At 41.0% G+C, this 16861-nt stretch overlaps 1 protein-coding gene across 1 annotated transcript in view; it reads left to right on the top strand.

Moving 5' to 3' along the window:
- The window catches only part of LOC145643470 (polymeric immunoglobulin receptor-like), a 94028-nt gene extending 79200 nt beyond the window's left edge, over nt 1-14828 (top strand). Inside the window, exon 4 of the mRNA XM_081694743.1 lies at nt 14563-14828. Coding sequence (XP_081550869.1) covers nt 14563-14828 — 266 coding nt within the window. The remainder of the gene's footprint in view (nt 1-14562) is intronic.
- Nucleotides 14829-16861: the final 2033 nt, after the last annotated feature.

Raw genomic sequence — 16861 nt, 5'->3', positions numbered from 1 at the left:
ATCACATTTTACTAAAATTCAAAAACAGGACATTTAAAAATAGAGAAACACCATTACATATTTATCTATCTAACATGTGGACCACATTATCCTCAGATATTAGTCACCAGACATCCTCTGTCACCAGTCTAGAAGAGTTAAACACAACTAACATACATTTCACCTGCCCTCACTGAACACTTTCAGTACCTCTAATAAGTGAATGTGTAGGTATAATTACAGACTGTGTCCACCTGGTGTCTTACACAGTTTGTGTGTTACCCTGCACGCAGGATATCACTGGTCAGTTTCTGACCACAGATGTCCCATTATATGTGGATACTGAACCATTCTCCACACGTCAGTCCCACTACAGTGCTGGAGGCTTGGTAGTGGGTGTTGTACTGGTATGAGTGGTTCAGGTACAGCAGTGTTACTGGATTCAGTGCTACTGGTAGGTTGAGAGTGTTCTGCCAGTGAAAGATATCCAGCCAGCAGTGGTTCAGTGGTCAGACACTGACCATGACTGGAGTTGGAGGATGGTTAACACTAACTGTGTATTACACCAGATGGGCTAGAACCACTGACTCTACAAGATTCTTCTAATCCATTTATATTTTAATGCATGTGACAGAGAGCATAAACTTGCATAAATTCTGTAACAAAAGGATGTTAAACATTTCCCAAATGTATTTGTTTTGTCTTCATATGATGGTTCAAAGAATAATGTCACTGGTTGTACAGGTTACTTCATAACAGTAGTGTAACATGTCAGTGTTTCTGCTCTCTCTAGTCTGCAAGGATGTTGTGAATCCTCCCACAGTGCTGAGTGGATACGTGGGAGGGTCTGTCCTGCTGCCGTGTTACTGCACTGAACTGCTGGCAGAGCCAAAAACCATCAGATGGAGTTTTATAGAAGAATCTAATGTCATCTACCCAACTGACCAGACAAACCGTTACACTGATAGAATTAAGCTGGTTGCTGCTCCAGGAAATTTCTCTCTATTCATATCTGGTCTGACTAAAGAGGACGGGGGACAGTACAGGTGTATCATCAGCAGTGATTATCTTATAGAGGTCAAACTCCAAGTAACAGGTAAACCAACCTCTTGTGTATTTAATGTATGAAATGTTGTTGACTGCATATAGTGACTGATCTGTACCAATAACTACTGTACTACATAAAACAAAAAATCTATCCAGCGGCAGGATCTGCAGTTCTACTTCTGTCTGTTTCTAGTTACATCTTCTGTTTGTATTTGTATTTCATGCCTGTAGTTAATGACTCTTGTCTTCTGTCCTGTTTAGGTTCTAGTCAGTTGTATACCCATATTACACACGACTTGTTTAGTTTCCTTATTTAGTTACTACTGTTCTCATTTGCTCTAGAGAGAGGGGGAGAAAGAGAAAGAGGGAGAGAGAGAGAGAGGGGAGGAGAGAAAGAGGGAGGGAGGAAAGGAGGGAGAGAGGAAGAGACTTGACCCAGGAGCCCCTAATTCATTCACTCCCAAAAAGAGAGAGAGAGAGAGAGAGAGAGAGAGAGAAAGGGATAAATGGAGAGTGAAGGAGGGAGGGTGAGAGAGAGAAGGAGGGAGGGGGAGAGGGAGAGATAGAAAGAAAAATAAAAAAAGAAAAATAAGAGCAGAGAAGAGTCTCCTCTCACAGCTGGTGCTGTTCATTAACACACACTAACACTAACACATCAGGACCAGTCCGAAGTACAATCGGACCAAACCAAATTATTACACTTCACAAACTAAACTACATCACCCACTGGAACACAAACACAAGCACAAAGCAAAATGCAGCGTTATCTGGCCCTAAAACGTCAGTACACTGTAGCAGACGACCTGTACACAGTGACTGACATTAAACACAGAACCACGTTGACAAAGTCCAGACTCAGAGAACACAGCCTGGCCGTCCAGACCAGCTGATATAAATGTCATGGCTGCCCAGAGAACAGAGACTCTGTCAGCAATGTAAATATGACACTGTAGAGACAGAGCTGCACTTCCTCACTGAATGTGAAAAATGTATCCAAATACGGAAAATTTACTTTACAAAATCTGAGACGATCCACCCCAACTTTAAGTGTCTGTCTAACACTGAAACTGCCCATCCTACTGGGCGAAAAGAAGGAAAGCAGCGCTTTAGCTGGGTGATGCATATCTGCCTGCCATAAGATGAGGGACAGTGATTAACCCACCCAAACACACACACACACACACGCATACACACACACACACACACACACACACACACACACACGCATACACACACAGTTTATAAAAGTTACCTAACTATTTATTATTATTAACTATTTATTATTTTACATCCTTATTATTTATTTATTTCTCTTTCTTTTCACTTCTTCCCTTTTACTTCTTCCAATTATTATTATTTCAGCCCAATTACAGTTTCTCTTCAAGTTCTTTATCATAACAGAATTCTTAATTTCCATAATTGCAAAGGTTGTAATGTTGTGTAATGTTCATGTTATAACGCTGCTTTGGCAATAATACAATACTATAGTGGTATATGGTCACGCCAGTAAAGCTTACTGAACTGAAATGCACTGAGAGAGAGAGAGAGAGAGAGAGAGAGAGAGAGACTTGACTCAGAAGTCCCTAATTCATTCATTCAGAAAATGACTGAAGGACACACTGCACCTACAGAGTCCTGCAGCTTCAGACGTAGCCAACGTATCACCACCACTGACACACAGACAACTGAACACGTCTGCTTGGCCAAACTGTACATACATCAGTTCTGTAGTACAAAATCTAAACATGTTAAATACATAACAGCCCTGAACCCTCATTAATTATAACTGATCACACTTTTCTAATCTTGCAGAGGCTCCATATAAACCTGTAAATCTTACTGCATTGGACACTGACACAACAAGTCCAACAGCTTCAACTAAACCTACTACTACAATGACGTCTCCAACAGGTTAGAAGACATTCAGTCCATCATCTACCAATGGAGGTAACACACATTGGTTTAACGAGTGTGGGGCAGGATGCAAGCGTGATTTATCTTTGATGCGGTTTTAAATGAAAATGAAAGCACACATGAACATACCGTGTGAACGTCGCATACACAGAGTAATACATGCGATTAATGCAAAATAACTGACATTAGTGTTTGGAAAGGTTCAGGCTTTATATGGGAAATAATGAGGGTGAGACTAGACCCTATGGACAGCTAAGTGAAAGAGGAAACACAGGACCCCTGTGTGATGGTGGTGAGGGGTATTACGGTAGCACCCACACCCCCCTTAACACGGGGCTCCTGTGTGATGGTGGTGAGGGGTATTATGGTAGCACCCACACCCCCCTTAACACGGGGCTCCTGTGTGATGGTGGTGAGGGGTATTACGGTAGCCCCCACACCCCCCTTAACACGGGGCTCCTGTGTGATGGTGGTGAGGGGTGTTACGGTAGCACCCACACCCTCCTTAACACGGGGCTCCTGTGTGATGGTGGTGAGGGGTGTTACAGTAGCACCCACACCCTCCTTAACACGGGGCTCCTGACGTGCATAACAGTTAACAAGGGAGCCCGAGCCCGGCGTCACACAGCAGGGTCTGGGGAATCTGGACAAGGACAGGTGGGAAAGGAGGAAAAAAAGGGGCAAGTCCATCGGGTGAGGGGTGGAAACAGGACTTTGTACCACAACCAGAGACCTGACAGCAGGCTGGACAGGAGACGACTGGGTTCCAGCTTGGGCAGTGGGATGGACGGGAGCCCGGCTGAGAGTAGGAGCACGGGATACGGGATAACAGGAACCGAACCACAGCTGGGATTGGGACAGTTACAAAGATATGAATGGGAACAGACAAAGGCAGACACTGGGACTGGTAGGGTAACAATGAAAAGTCGTGTCAGTCCAAGCACAACAGAGATGTGACAGGAGGTAGCCAGGCCAGGAATGAGGGAGCATGTCTGCAGAGAGAGAGAGAGAGAGAGAGCGAGAGAGAGAGAGACCCCCCCCCGGGACAGCTATTCTGCTCAGGTGAAGACTAATCCACTCCATGAGGACTTGACCCAGCAGTCCCTGTTTCATTCACTCACAGAAAATGACTGAAGGACACACTGCACCTACAGAACCTGTAACCTCACACTTAGCCATCCTATTAACCACCAGTAACACAGTGAACCGAAGACTTTTGCTTTTACAAACTGTACATACATCAGTTTTGTAGTACAAAATATAAATGTAAACATGTAAAACGCATGAAAGCACAGAACCTTCAGTACTTTCAACTCATCATATTTTCTATTCTTGCAGAGGCCCCACATTCATTCTGTTCATCAACTACCACTGAATTTAAGATGCATTTGTTTAATAATATTCTCCCATCAACTCCATAAAATGATTCCCCACTATATACTACTACTACGAATACTAATAATAATAATAACACACACACTCACACTCACTTCTTTATTTCTGTTTGTATTATTTATTCCTCACTTTTTTATTGTTTGTGATGCAGCTCTTTGGTCACTACACACTTGGTGAAGAAGACTGGACAGCCAGTGCTGATGCACACAAACACATACACACATTCATGCCTACACTAACACATTCATGCATGCTTGCGCGCACACACACACACACACACACACACACACACAAACACACACAGACACAGACACACACATGTCCATGCTTCTTTTTTGGTTTTGTGGGCTTTAGGTTCTGCTGTGATCCAGATATCAACTTCATGTTTTAATCAGTCAATCAACTAACTGACTCTGGCAGCATGGATTCTGTCACATTCACTCCAGTGACTCCAGTTTATAGACAGTTTTCTTAATTAGTCTTTTTTTTTTTTTTTGTCTCTGAGGTCAAAGCAATGAGTTTACAAATGTGAAAATTCCCAGCATGCATGTCTTTCACCTCCCATATGTATTGCCACAGCAATTGGTCAACATGTTCTACTAAAGTCCGTCCTTATTCAGTCCTTTTACTGATATCTACATCTCAAGGTGCTAACTTCATGATTAAACCCCCATGTCATCTCTTGGAAAGATTGAAACAAAAACACTGAATGACTGATGGAAATTTAAAAAAAAAAAATTATTCTCTATACATCTGTCCCGGTCAAAAACTCATCTGCACAGAATATCACACAAAGAAGTAGTAATTAGGCAGTTTGTGGACAAGCGTCATCCATCTTGGTTCTCCAAGTCAGTTTCTCCCACAGGATGGCAGTGCCATCCTAGAGTGATAAAGGCAAAAGGTACCAAATACAAACAGAGAAGATTGACTCTGCTTATTGGTTTTGCCAAAGTCAAATCTGGTTTCATATCCTTAAAGGGCCCATATCATGGAAAACTGAATTTCACTCACTTTATTCAAATGAAAAGTAATTTCATTTTAAGTAATATGTAAAGATTGTTAAATTTTCAAAACACATTGTTTATTCTCCTATTCCTTACAGTCCATATATGGAATATAATCTGTAAAAATAGCCTGTTTTGAAATCACCGTTTCTCTGATGTCATGAGAACCAGCTCATTTCCTTATCTCTGCCTCTTTGGCCTTAGCAGTTTAACCCCTAACACCTACATTGCAGTTCTCAGACATATTTCAGCTCTTAGTGCTTTTTAAATGAAGCACAATACAGGGCAGCCAATCAGAACAGAGCTCATTTATCTTACATCTTAAAGGCACAGCAACAGAAATGGCCTGTTTAATTCCAGGGGATAAAGAGAGGTTAGAAAATAGCTGTGTAAAACTGAATTATTAACTGACTTTTGTTGGAAGATTAAGCCACACAAACATCCTGTGTGTGTTGCGGATAGAAGTTCGTCAGAGTTTCATTTGAAACTGGAGTATAAACACACCAGAATTGTGGCTGACTATACTGTGTAATGAGGTTTAAAAAGCACAATTTCATAAACAGCTCTGGCTTTTTAGGCACCAAACATTAAGAATCAATAAGAAAATATGACAGAATATTACGTCCCACCTCCTTGCCTCTCTGTAATTATTTGATTTGCTCACAGAAAATTACTGATTTTTTTTTTTTTTAAAAAGCAATTCTTCCTGCTTCATAAAGGAAGTACAGAGCCCTGTAACCTCAGACTTTGCTGTTGTTTTACCACCACTGACATACAGCAAACCAAACAGCAAACTGAACAATTTTGTTTGTACAAATTGTAAATACAATTCTGTAGTATAAAATCTAAAGTTAAACATACAAAATACATAACAGCCCTGAACCCTCATTAATTATAACTGATCACACTTTTCTATTCTTGCAGAGGCTCCATATAAACCTGTAAATCCTCCTCCAGTGGACGCTGACACAACAAGTCCAACAGCTTCAACTAAACCTACTACTACAATGACGTCTCCAAAAGGTTATAAGACATTCAGTCCATCAACTACAAATGGAGGTAACACGCATTGGTTTAACGAGTGTGGGGCAGGATGCAAGCATGAGTTAGCTGGTCTGATGCATTTTTTAATGAAAATGAAAGCACACATGAACATACTGTGCTAATGTTGCATACACAATGTCATGCAAGAGATTAAGGCAAAATAACTGACATTAGTGGTTGTACAGGATTGGGCTTTATAGGGTAAATAATGAGGGTGAGACTAGACCCAGGTGACGGGGGTAAGTGAAAGGGGAAACACAGGACCCCTGTGTGAGGGCATGAACAACACAAAGCATGTGGAGGAATAAAAACAAACAAAGGAGCACATGGGGAGGAGGATGGTGGTGAGGGGTGTTACAGTAGCACCCACACCCCCCTTAACACGGGGCTCCTGTGTGATGTGGTGAGGGGTGTTACAGTAGCACCCACACCCTCCTTAACACGGGGCTCCTGTGTGATGGTGGTGAGGGGTGTTACAGTAGCACCCACACCCCCCTTAACACGGGGCTCCTGTGTGATGGTGGTGAGGGGTGTTACAGTAGCACCCACACCCCCCTTAACACGGGGCTCCTGTGTGATGGTGGTGAGGGGTGTTACAGTAGCACCCACACCTTCCTTAACACGGGGCTCCTGTGTTAAAATATGATGTTCTATTTGCGCTTCACTTTCATCTCTCCATCTTTAATAATATTCTCCCATCAACTCCATAAAATGATTCCCCACTATATACTACTACTACGAATACTACTACTAATGTTAATAATATTAGTAGTAAATGTCATTTAGTTTAACATTTAGTTTAAGAGGGAGTGTTTGGAAGAGGAAACAGTTCACAGCTGTGTTAAATAAATGTATTCTGCTGCTGTGTAAGACTGGGGTCAGTGCTTGTTGTATTGTTATAGTCTCTCCTCAGACACTGCCCTAAATCCCCTTTGCTTTGGTCACTGTGATCTTCCTCCACATTATTGTGGCTGTGGTTTATTACACCAAGAGAAACAAAGGTAAAAATCTTATTAGAAAGCTGTTATAATCAGATTGTTTTCTCATTGTGTCCATTAACATCCATTTTACCATGTGCAGAGTCAGATCCTGAATGAACTGAGTTGTTATTGTTCATGTGACCTGCTTCTGTGTCAGAAATGAGCAGAGTTCACTATAACACTGCTGGTGGAGATGGAACAGCTAGTCTGCAGTAGAGAAGAAAACCAAGAGAAATCAACAGACCAGCTACAGACCTACACACCTGTTTAACAGACCTGCCACACACATCTAATCAGCTGTACCCACTGACCTGAACAAGTTTGTGTGTGTTTGTGTGTTAGAGATTTATCAGAATCTCTTCATTTGAATACACTTCCTCTCCACTATAAGTGTACTTGTGAAGTCATTCAGTAGACTGTCTTGAAGAGTATGTACGGTGTGTATCAGCAGTCCTGCTGTAGCTGTGTGTAGTGTGTGTAACTCAGTAAGAATGCAGGTGTGTGTTTATCTACTCCTTGTGCTCCACGCTGCTGATGGTGAGTGTTACCTTCTCTCTACAGGTGTTGTCATCCTCATACATTCATTTACACAAAGGTATTTATATCTGGGATAAGCAGAGAGCAGCAGCACCCAGCCATCAGAAATCACAACATCTAAAAAAACATTATGATTGTTGTTTAACTCATTTTTTATGACAGTACAGTGTGGTCACATATTTTTACAAGAGCCGTCAGAAATGGTGATCTGTGTGTTGCAGGCTCTACAGTGACAAAATTTTGGTGTACTACTGACATTTAACCATCTGAAGGCTCAGAGCAATGCCTGTTCTGCTTATTTTCTTAAATTCACCTTAAAGGTACTTACATGTTTGATATCACAGTGTTCAAAACAATCTCAGCTATCTTCCTATTGAGGTAGAATTTGACATGGATCACTGCATAAAGCAATGTATGGAATATGGAAATTTTTCATCTCATGTGAAAAAATACCTTTACTCATGTGGACCTGTTTTGGTGATTGAAAGAAATTTACCAAAGTAGTGAAATACATGAATAAAGTAATATTGAAATGTCTAATAAATGTCTAAAATGACATTGTATACATTTATTGAGTAAAAGCATGGTCTGTTAGCAACATTAGCAGCTTTTGTTCTAAATTAAAGGAGCAAAATCTGCTCCTTTAGTTTACTCCAACCATGTCTTTTCCACCTGGGTTAAGGGAAAATTAAGTAAATTTGATTATTCACCGACCTATCCTGTTAAATGGCACTGAAATCTGTGCTGTGGTTCGGTCTGGTAGAGAGGAACCGGTGCTAATTACTTGCTAATTGCTAATTAGATGCTAGCAGAAAGTAGGACTTGTAGAGGCAGGACTAAGACTGACAAAATATAGAACCAGAGAACTTGTGGGGTTTTTTGCTTGTATGTCTTTGGCACACTTGAGAAAGGAGGCTAACTGCTAAATCAAAAATGTTAAATGCTGTAAATGTCAAATTAATTAGTCAATCTAGAACTAAATTCTGACTCCAACAAGCATCATTTTGCTCTATGAGTCTGTAAAAAATGTATTGCATTTTATTATTACATTATCGTATTTTTCCCAAGGAATAATTTTTCTGCATTTTATGTATGTAGCTCTATTGAAGGATTTTTTGATATTTGACCTTTAAATAGCAGTATTTTTTTTCTGTTATTAATCATGCCTTTTAAAGTTAAATGCCAAACTGTTCGCTGTATGCATCACTTCCACTGTGATTCTATTGCTGTTTCATAAATAAAGAGCCAAAGCAGGACAGAGAGTTGTGGTTTCTGTTTACACCCACTGATAACCAAGTACATCATGAAGGGGTGTGTGGTGCAGTTTGACAGCAGAATGTGTGTAGAGTGCAGTTCACTGACAGCAGTTGGACATGCCACTATCTGTTGGACATCACTATCTGTGATGTGTCTAGCTGGGGGGGGACTTGGCACACACACATACATACACACACATAAAAACACATGCACCCACACCCATGCACATTCATACAAACAAAAACATACACACACATACACACACACACACACACATACGGCTGCTTCAGGATGGCCAGACCCACATTTGAAGAACCTGGAAAAAAAAACATAATTTTACACACACACTAAATGTACAAAGTGATACACACCTACCCCCCCCCCCCCCACACACACACACACACTCACAAATATATGCCTGCTCCCATATATGTGTATATAGCTACCAGTTTACAGATGTGAGAATTGTACTCACTTCTTTATTTCTGTTTGTGTTATTTATTTCTCACTTTTTTATTGTTTGTAACGCAGCTCTTTGGTCAATACACACTTGGTCAAGAAAACTGGACAGCCAATGCTGATGCACACAAACACACACAGACCCAGACACACATGTCTATGTTTCTTTTTTGGTTTTGTGGGCTTTAGGTTCTGCTGTGATCCAGATATCAACTTCATGTTTTAATCAGTCAATCACTAACTGACTTTAATTTTTTAATTTTTTTTTTTTGTTAGTTTTTTTGTTCTTTGAAATTTAATTGATTCCTTGTCTGATTACTGCATCATGCTCCACTCCCTTGACTTTTGGGAAAATAACTCCATCATTTGTATAACTACCATCTGTATCACACTCTGTTTGATCTCCCCCTGCTATACATTTACAATGGGTGTGGGGTGAGTGTATGACTGAATGTATGTTGGTGTGTGTGTGTCTCTGTGTGTGTGTGTGTGTGTGTGTGTGTGTCTGTGTGTTTGTTAGGTGCACGTATAACTATTTTACATCTTATAATACTTACTTAACTGATTTACTGTCTTAAAATTAAATCCCAGATCTGACAGATTTATTGCTCTGAACTAATGACTCAGGCCTTGGAGTTCCTTCCTATGAATGTTTACACAAGAGTTCACATGTATAAGTTCCTTCCTATGCAGGTTTACACAAGAGTTCACATATATGAAAACAGCGTAAACAAAATGTCACATGACCTGAAAAGGAAAGTGCTCCCTCTGCCACAAATCCCACACACTGAATTCTGGGATCTGATCATTGTTGATAGACATCAGTATTCAGATTAAACATGAATCTAGGATCAGGTTTGTTGTCTTTGGTATGTTCATAAAGCAAGAGAATTATGACGTCCTTCAGCAGGGGCCACTGTGCTGTGCTCACTGTAGGCCTCTGAGAGGATGTAGTTACTGGTCTTGTCTGGCCAGTGATCACTGGAGTAGATTTTGTGGTTTTAAGTGGAACCTCTGGAATGAGAGAAGATTTCAGTCCTGTATAACATTTATAATACTGCTTCCAGTATGGTGTTCATCAGCCATGCCTGGTGCCATGAGTGCTGTATGGACCATGCAGAAACACTTGTTTATACATTGTTTTAATCTCATAGTTTAGTGCTTGTTACCCAATATGAATATTTCTAAATTTCAGGTCTGTTATTATCGACTTTGATCTCCTTTGGCATTGATCACTGCAGTAGATTTTAGTAGTTTTACTTAGGACCTCTGGAATGAGAGAAAGGTTTTAATGGTGTAATTTCTACTGAAGAATTGGTTTGGTTTGCTGACTGACACTTGTATAATGCACCTTACACTATGATGAACATCAGGAGCTGTCAGGATTTGGCTGGACCTTATTAAGCATATTTTGGTTACTTAGGAATGATTTACTTACTGAGCTTAGGTTAGCTGTAAGTGAAGACATAGTATTCCCTAACTAAAACAAGTCAGTTGTAGTACTAATAGAGGACATTGTGTGTGTGAGAACGAGAGAGAGAGAGAGAAGGGACATGGAATTTACATATTCATACAGCAATGTTACACGATGAACAATGTTCAAAAAGAGGGAATAAATCCCTTTATTTTAAACCTTGTAAACTCATCCTCTATATTTCCTGATTCACCAGGGTCTTGTGTAATAAAGTGAACAGTTTTGAGCATATACATGAAATGACTAAGTAGCTACACAGTATTTCCCACTAGGTGTCCTAGACATCCAAAGACCTCTCCAAATGCACACAAAGTCATCAGTCACTATACATGCACTTTGCATGTTTTTGTTTGTTTGTTTTTGCTAAAACACCACAGTAAGTTACTTTAGTAAGTTCCACAGCAATATTAGCTTCATAGCATCATTGTTAGCATCATTAAGGGAAAATACTGTAGCTAATACTGTAAATACTGAGGAAAATACTGTAAATGCTGTAATACTGTAAAGAAGTAGTATACTTTCTCATTTATAGTTACAATTTGTAGCAGGATTACAAATTTTTACAGCAGTGAATGAAAACATCAAGTGATTTGCTATGCAAACATCAATGCTAGTCCATGCTAGCAGCCAAGCTAGTCTATGCTAGCAGCACCCAAACAACTCCACATAAACTTCAGCTAAAATAAGCCTCTTCCTTTCCATGATGTCCAAAAGTATTGGCGATCAAATCATTCTTATGGTTGTACGAGTTTCGCCAAACAGCGTCAAACCCAGGCTATCTGCTAACAACACTGAAGCTCTGACAGTACACAGTACGCAGACCTTTAAACATTAAAGGGATGACTAAATAAGGCAACTGAGGGGTCTACGTTTTCATCTAAACCGCCTCTATTTGATGAAACAGCTGCCAATCACGCCGCTTGCCAGAGAATTTAGGAATTCACATATTCATACAGCAATGTTACACGATGAACAATGTTCAAAAAGAGGGAATAAATCCCTTTATTTTAAACCTTTTGTGGACTAAACTGCAGATAAAGTGCGTTAATTTGTCACACAGAGGCAGAGGGGGTGAATCCCGCTACTGTCATCCACGATTCATCGAGCCCTCTGGCGGAGCTCACAAATATTTCACCTCGTACAACCGGCAACGTCTACAGAAATGTATACAGAGGTCACTGTGGCTTATAACATACATCTAAATAATTCTAGGCCTATTCACGCTGTTCAACCACACTAACCTGTAGGCCACCATCTCCACATAAGTATATTTTTAAAAGTATATTTATTAATCACATTTATACTAGAATAATTGGATCAATTTTCTTTTCTAAGATGACTCGGACGAGGATGATTGACAGCTGTCAAATCAACCAATCAAATCAAGCAATAAATCATTTTGACGATTAGTAAATTTTACGCAAATTTCGTGGGTATGTTGGATGGCCTAAAATGCGTTGCACGAGCAGACGTACCTAAAATTTAAATGGTTCACAATTCTAATTTAACAGAAATATCTGATTCAAAGTTGCAGAAAAAAATGCTGCTTTCCAGCATTTGCTCATTTTTGGGGCTTGAAAATCATAGTTTTAAATCTGGCTAAGCAGTCTGACTTCTCAAGCATTAGGATGCAAAATTCAGACAACCCCACCGAAGTTCAAATTCTGTATGCTTGAAATTGCCTTGCAAGGATTTTTTCATAGACTTGATGAAAGTAACTTTTAAAATTGAGCTAATTAGCATAAACTCTTTTAGGAAACAAAATGAGAACACACTCACTAAAGTTTATACTTCCTGTAGTAATGTTTGAAAGTCTTGAATTAGCATAGACATTACGCTACGAGTTTTAATTCATCAGTTTGGGGATTAGTTAAGGAGCCTGACTTTGCTCTGTGAAGAACAGCCCTCCATTCAGTTGTAAGGAGAGCAGTTACACATTTACCAAGAAAAGTGTTTCAGCCTGGTATTGAATCAGTGCCTTTCTGCATGTAAAGCAAACATGATAACCTCTACACTACAGAAACCATACAGCAATGGGACTTCTGGATCCATCCATCATTTCCTCCTTTTTGGTGCCTGAAAGGCATAGTTTAAAAACTGGCTTGAATTGTCTTCTCCCCATTAGGATGCAAAATTCAGTCCCACCAACCAACATTTTCTTGTTTCATTGCCTTTGAGGGACAGAATGTTACTCTCTAGGAATAATATGATGAGCTTTACGTGATCACTGTAGGCTGTTACATCAGCATGGAAAGCAGTCCCTAGTGCACAAATTCTGCATCATTAAAATTTCTTTGCATGGATTTTAATTGTCAGGAGACTAGAAGGAATTTACTTTTAGTAATTAGCTAAGTAGCATAACATCTCTGTTAGGAGATAAAATACAGATGCACTCGTGGAGTTTCTGTTTTGTTAAATCTTATTTGAAATACATGAATTAGCACACCAATCATGCTACAATGAGTTTCACATCATCCCTGTGACAATTGAAATCAGCCTTAAACACAGCTCCTAAAGCACAGTCCTTGCATCACCTGAGGGCAAGTCTGCTGCATATATTGACTTTCTCGGTTTGCAAATGGAGACAGTGATGTTATGTCCGCCTGTATGTCTGCATTCTGTGTTCCAGGTTTTGCCTCTGCCTCTCTCCTAATCCACACCAGGTTTTCCCGTGAGCAGAGGACAATATAAAAGGAAGAGGAAGAGACAAAATGCTTGGATTAAAGCTCATTGGAGAAGAGTTTGCTCCTGCTCTTGACTTGTTGCTACATTTTGAGCTTGTGTTTGCTAGACTTTATGTGTATGACTGGATTTGCCCCTTGTTTGATGGCTTGTTAGTATATGTTTCTTGTGTCTTATATATATATTGTCCCGTATATAGTTACACACTGGTGGTAGGGAGTGGCTGCCCTTTTGTTTGGGTGTGGGTTTATCTTTGTTTCACACAGTGTAGTCATTGTAAGTTTCATTTGTTAGCTTAGTCAGTTGCTGTTTTGTTTCTAGTGTGGTTTTGTTGTGTTGGCCTTGGTCACTCCTGATGCAATTGCACCAGTTTCTTGTCTTTAAACACCTAAAGCTTGTAACTTCACTAGATCTTTGCTGTCAGCTTTGTCTGGTTATTCATCCTGTTACTCATTTCTACTGTTGTAATACTCAACCCTGTGTTACAGCCTCCCAGCCTAGACAGGGTCGTAACATAACTGGGGCATAATTGGGTCCTTTGTTCCTTTTTTTCTTTGCCCCTTGTGTGTTTTGGTGGGTTTTCTGTGCTGGTTGGTGGTGTTCTCTTGTGGGACGGGTGGTTGTGTCATTTGGGTTTTGCCATAGTGTGTTGGGAGCACTTGTCTTAGGATTGTGAGTTTTGATTAGTCTGGTTTTACTCTTTGTCCTACCCTGGAGCAGTTTGATCTGTGTAGAAAGGCAGACCTGTTACTACTAGCAGATTTCTTTGACGTTGTGGTGACCTATTCAGCCACAAAATGGGAAATCAAGGAAGTCTTAGAGGCCTGCTTAGTACAAGGGGGAATTTTGCCAGAACGAGGTGGTCCTGTTGGTGTTGTGGTGAACCTGACACAGGGCATGTCAATGGTGGAAACCAGAGACGACTCTGTGGTCGGCTCACGCATAGAGCCTCAGATCATCCAGTTTCCTGGTGGTGACCAGATGCTGGCTATGGAGCTGGAAATCAAGAGGCAGGAACATGAGACAGTTACTGAGGGTGTGGGCCTTACAGCTTGAGGTTGAAAAGGCAGATAAGGAGGCAGCAATCCGGAGGCAGAGCATGGGTCCTGAGGGTCCTATTCCTCGGCCCCGGAAGTTCTCCTCCCCTATATCAGATGGCTTGGCTAAAGGCAGTAGCCAGGTACCAAAACCATGCCTGCCAGGATCGCTCACTGCTCCTGTATCCGCTACACAGGTGGCACATGGATTTGACGTCAGCCGGCAGAAGTTTAGTACAAGCATTTCGGGATAGAGGTATTGCCACAGCATTAAATTGGTCTAAGGATCTTTGGCCACTCATGCTCCAGTGCAAGTTAGTGGGAAAAGCACAAGAGGTTTGCTCATCATTAACTTTAGAGCAGAGCTTTAACTATGATGTTGTGAGAGCTGCAATACTGCATGCTTATGAATTGGTGCCAGAAGCCTATAGGTAGAATTTTTGGCATTTGAGAAAATCCCCCAACCAGACACATACAGTTTGCAAGGGAGAAAACCTGTTTATTTGAGAAGTGATGTAGTGCAAGTAGTGTGAAAACATTCGACGAGTTTAAAAATTGTCCGCCAGAAAGAATTGTCTACTTGAATGAGTAGAAAGCGAGCACAGTGGCATCTGCTGCTACTATGGCGGATGAATGTTCTAACTCACAAAACTGAGTTTGCTCTGTGTACCTATACAACTACAACTCTGCCTAGTCCTAGTCCTCACAAAACCCTGAAACCACCACGAGCACCTGTTTCCTCTCCTACAATGGACACAAGGGAGTGTTTCTATTGTCATGAAAAAGGGCACATCATTGCATCTTGTCCAACCCTACAGTGCAAGGCAGCAAGAGCAGCTAAGAAAATAAATGCGATGAGTGTTCTACCCTCAGATACAATTGAATGTTTAGAACCTGCTTTTCAGCCCCTTATTTTCCAAGGTTCTGTCTCTCACTAATGATGAGGGACAACGGCCAATCACGGGATTAAGGGATACTGGTGCTGCTGTATCACTGATATTGGGAAGTGTGCTGTCATTGTCATCAGACACATATAGTGGTAACCATGTGTTTGTGCAGGGTGTAGGACTAAGTATTATGAGGCTCCCTGTACATAATCTGTACCTATGCTCAAGTGTGTATTCAGGGCCAGCTAAAGCGGCGGTACAATCTGAACTGCCCATCCGTGGTGTATCATTCATTTTAGGTAATGATATGACCACTGGTATGGTGTTCCCTATGCCTGAGGTAATAGAGAATCCTGTGGAGGTTAGTGAGTCTACACAAGAGGCATTAGGCACATTTCCTGCTTGTGTTTTGACCTGTGCTCAGGCACAGAAACTTGGTGATGTGCTTCCCCTGAAAGGAACATTCATGTGTGATGTGCCAGTAGGTGGTGATGCACCTGTGTTTGCAGCGCCTAAAGAAAAAGTTGTGCCCATTGTTCCTGATCCTGAGATGCCCGATCTCATGTCACAAAAGGAGCTGGCTGTGGTTCAGAGAGAAGACAGCACCCTTTTCATTGCTTCACCCTCATAGATAAACAAGGAGAAAAAGCTACAGGATATACCAGTGAGTATTACCTTGAAAACGAAGTGCTAATGTGGAAATAGTTTTTGACTCACCCTAGTGAAGAGTGGAACACAGTGACGCAAATAGTGGTACCAGCTAAATACCGTGCCCATATCTTGTTTTTAGCACATGATCACCCATTGTCAGGTCATCTGGGTGTGCGAAAGACTGCACAGCGGATTTTGAGACATTTCTTTTGGCCGTCAATCCGAAAAGACGTAGTGAATTACTGTCGGTCTTGTAATACATGCCAACTTGTTGGGAAACCAAACCAGGTTATTCCCCCTGCACCTTTGGTTCCAATTCCTTTGGTGGGTGAACCCTTTGAATGAGTTCTCATAGATTGGGTAGGTCCCCTGCCACAGACATGGGCAGGACATCGTTACTTGTTGACGTTAATGTGCACCACCACTATGTACCCAGAAGCGATTCCCCCTTCGTTCACATAAATCTAAAGCTGTGTTTAAAGCATTGATTAAGTTCTGTACTACCTTTGGCCTA

Source organism: Electrophorus electricus, chromosome 2, assembly GCF_041902795.1.
Source record: "Electrophorus electricus isolate QZ-2024a chromosome 2, ASM4190279v1, whole genome shotgun sequence".
NCBI classification, from domain to species: domain Eukaryota; kingdom Metazoa; phylum Chordata; class Actinopteri; order Gymnotiformes; family Gymnotidae; genus Electrophorus; species Electrophorus electricus.
The sequence above is the reverse complement of the archived record's forward strand: the minus strand, read 5'-3'. Positions and strand labels throughout refer to the sequence as shown.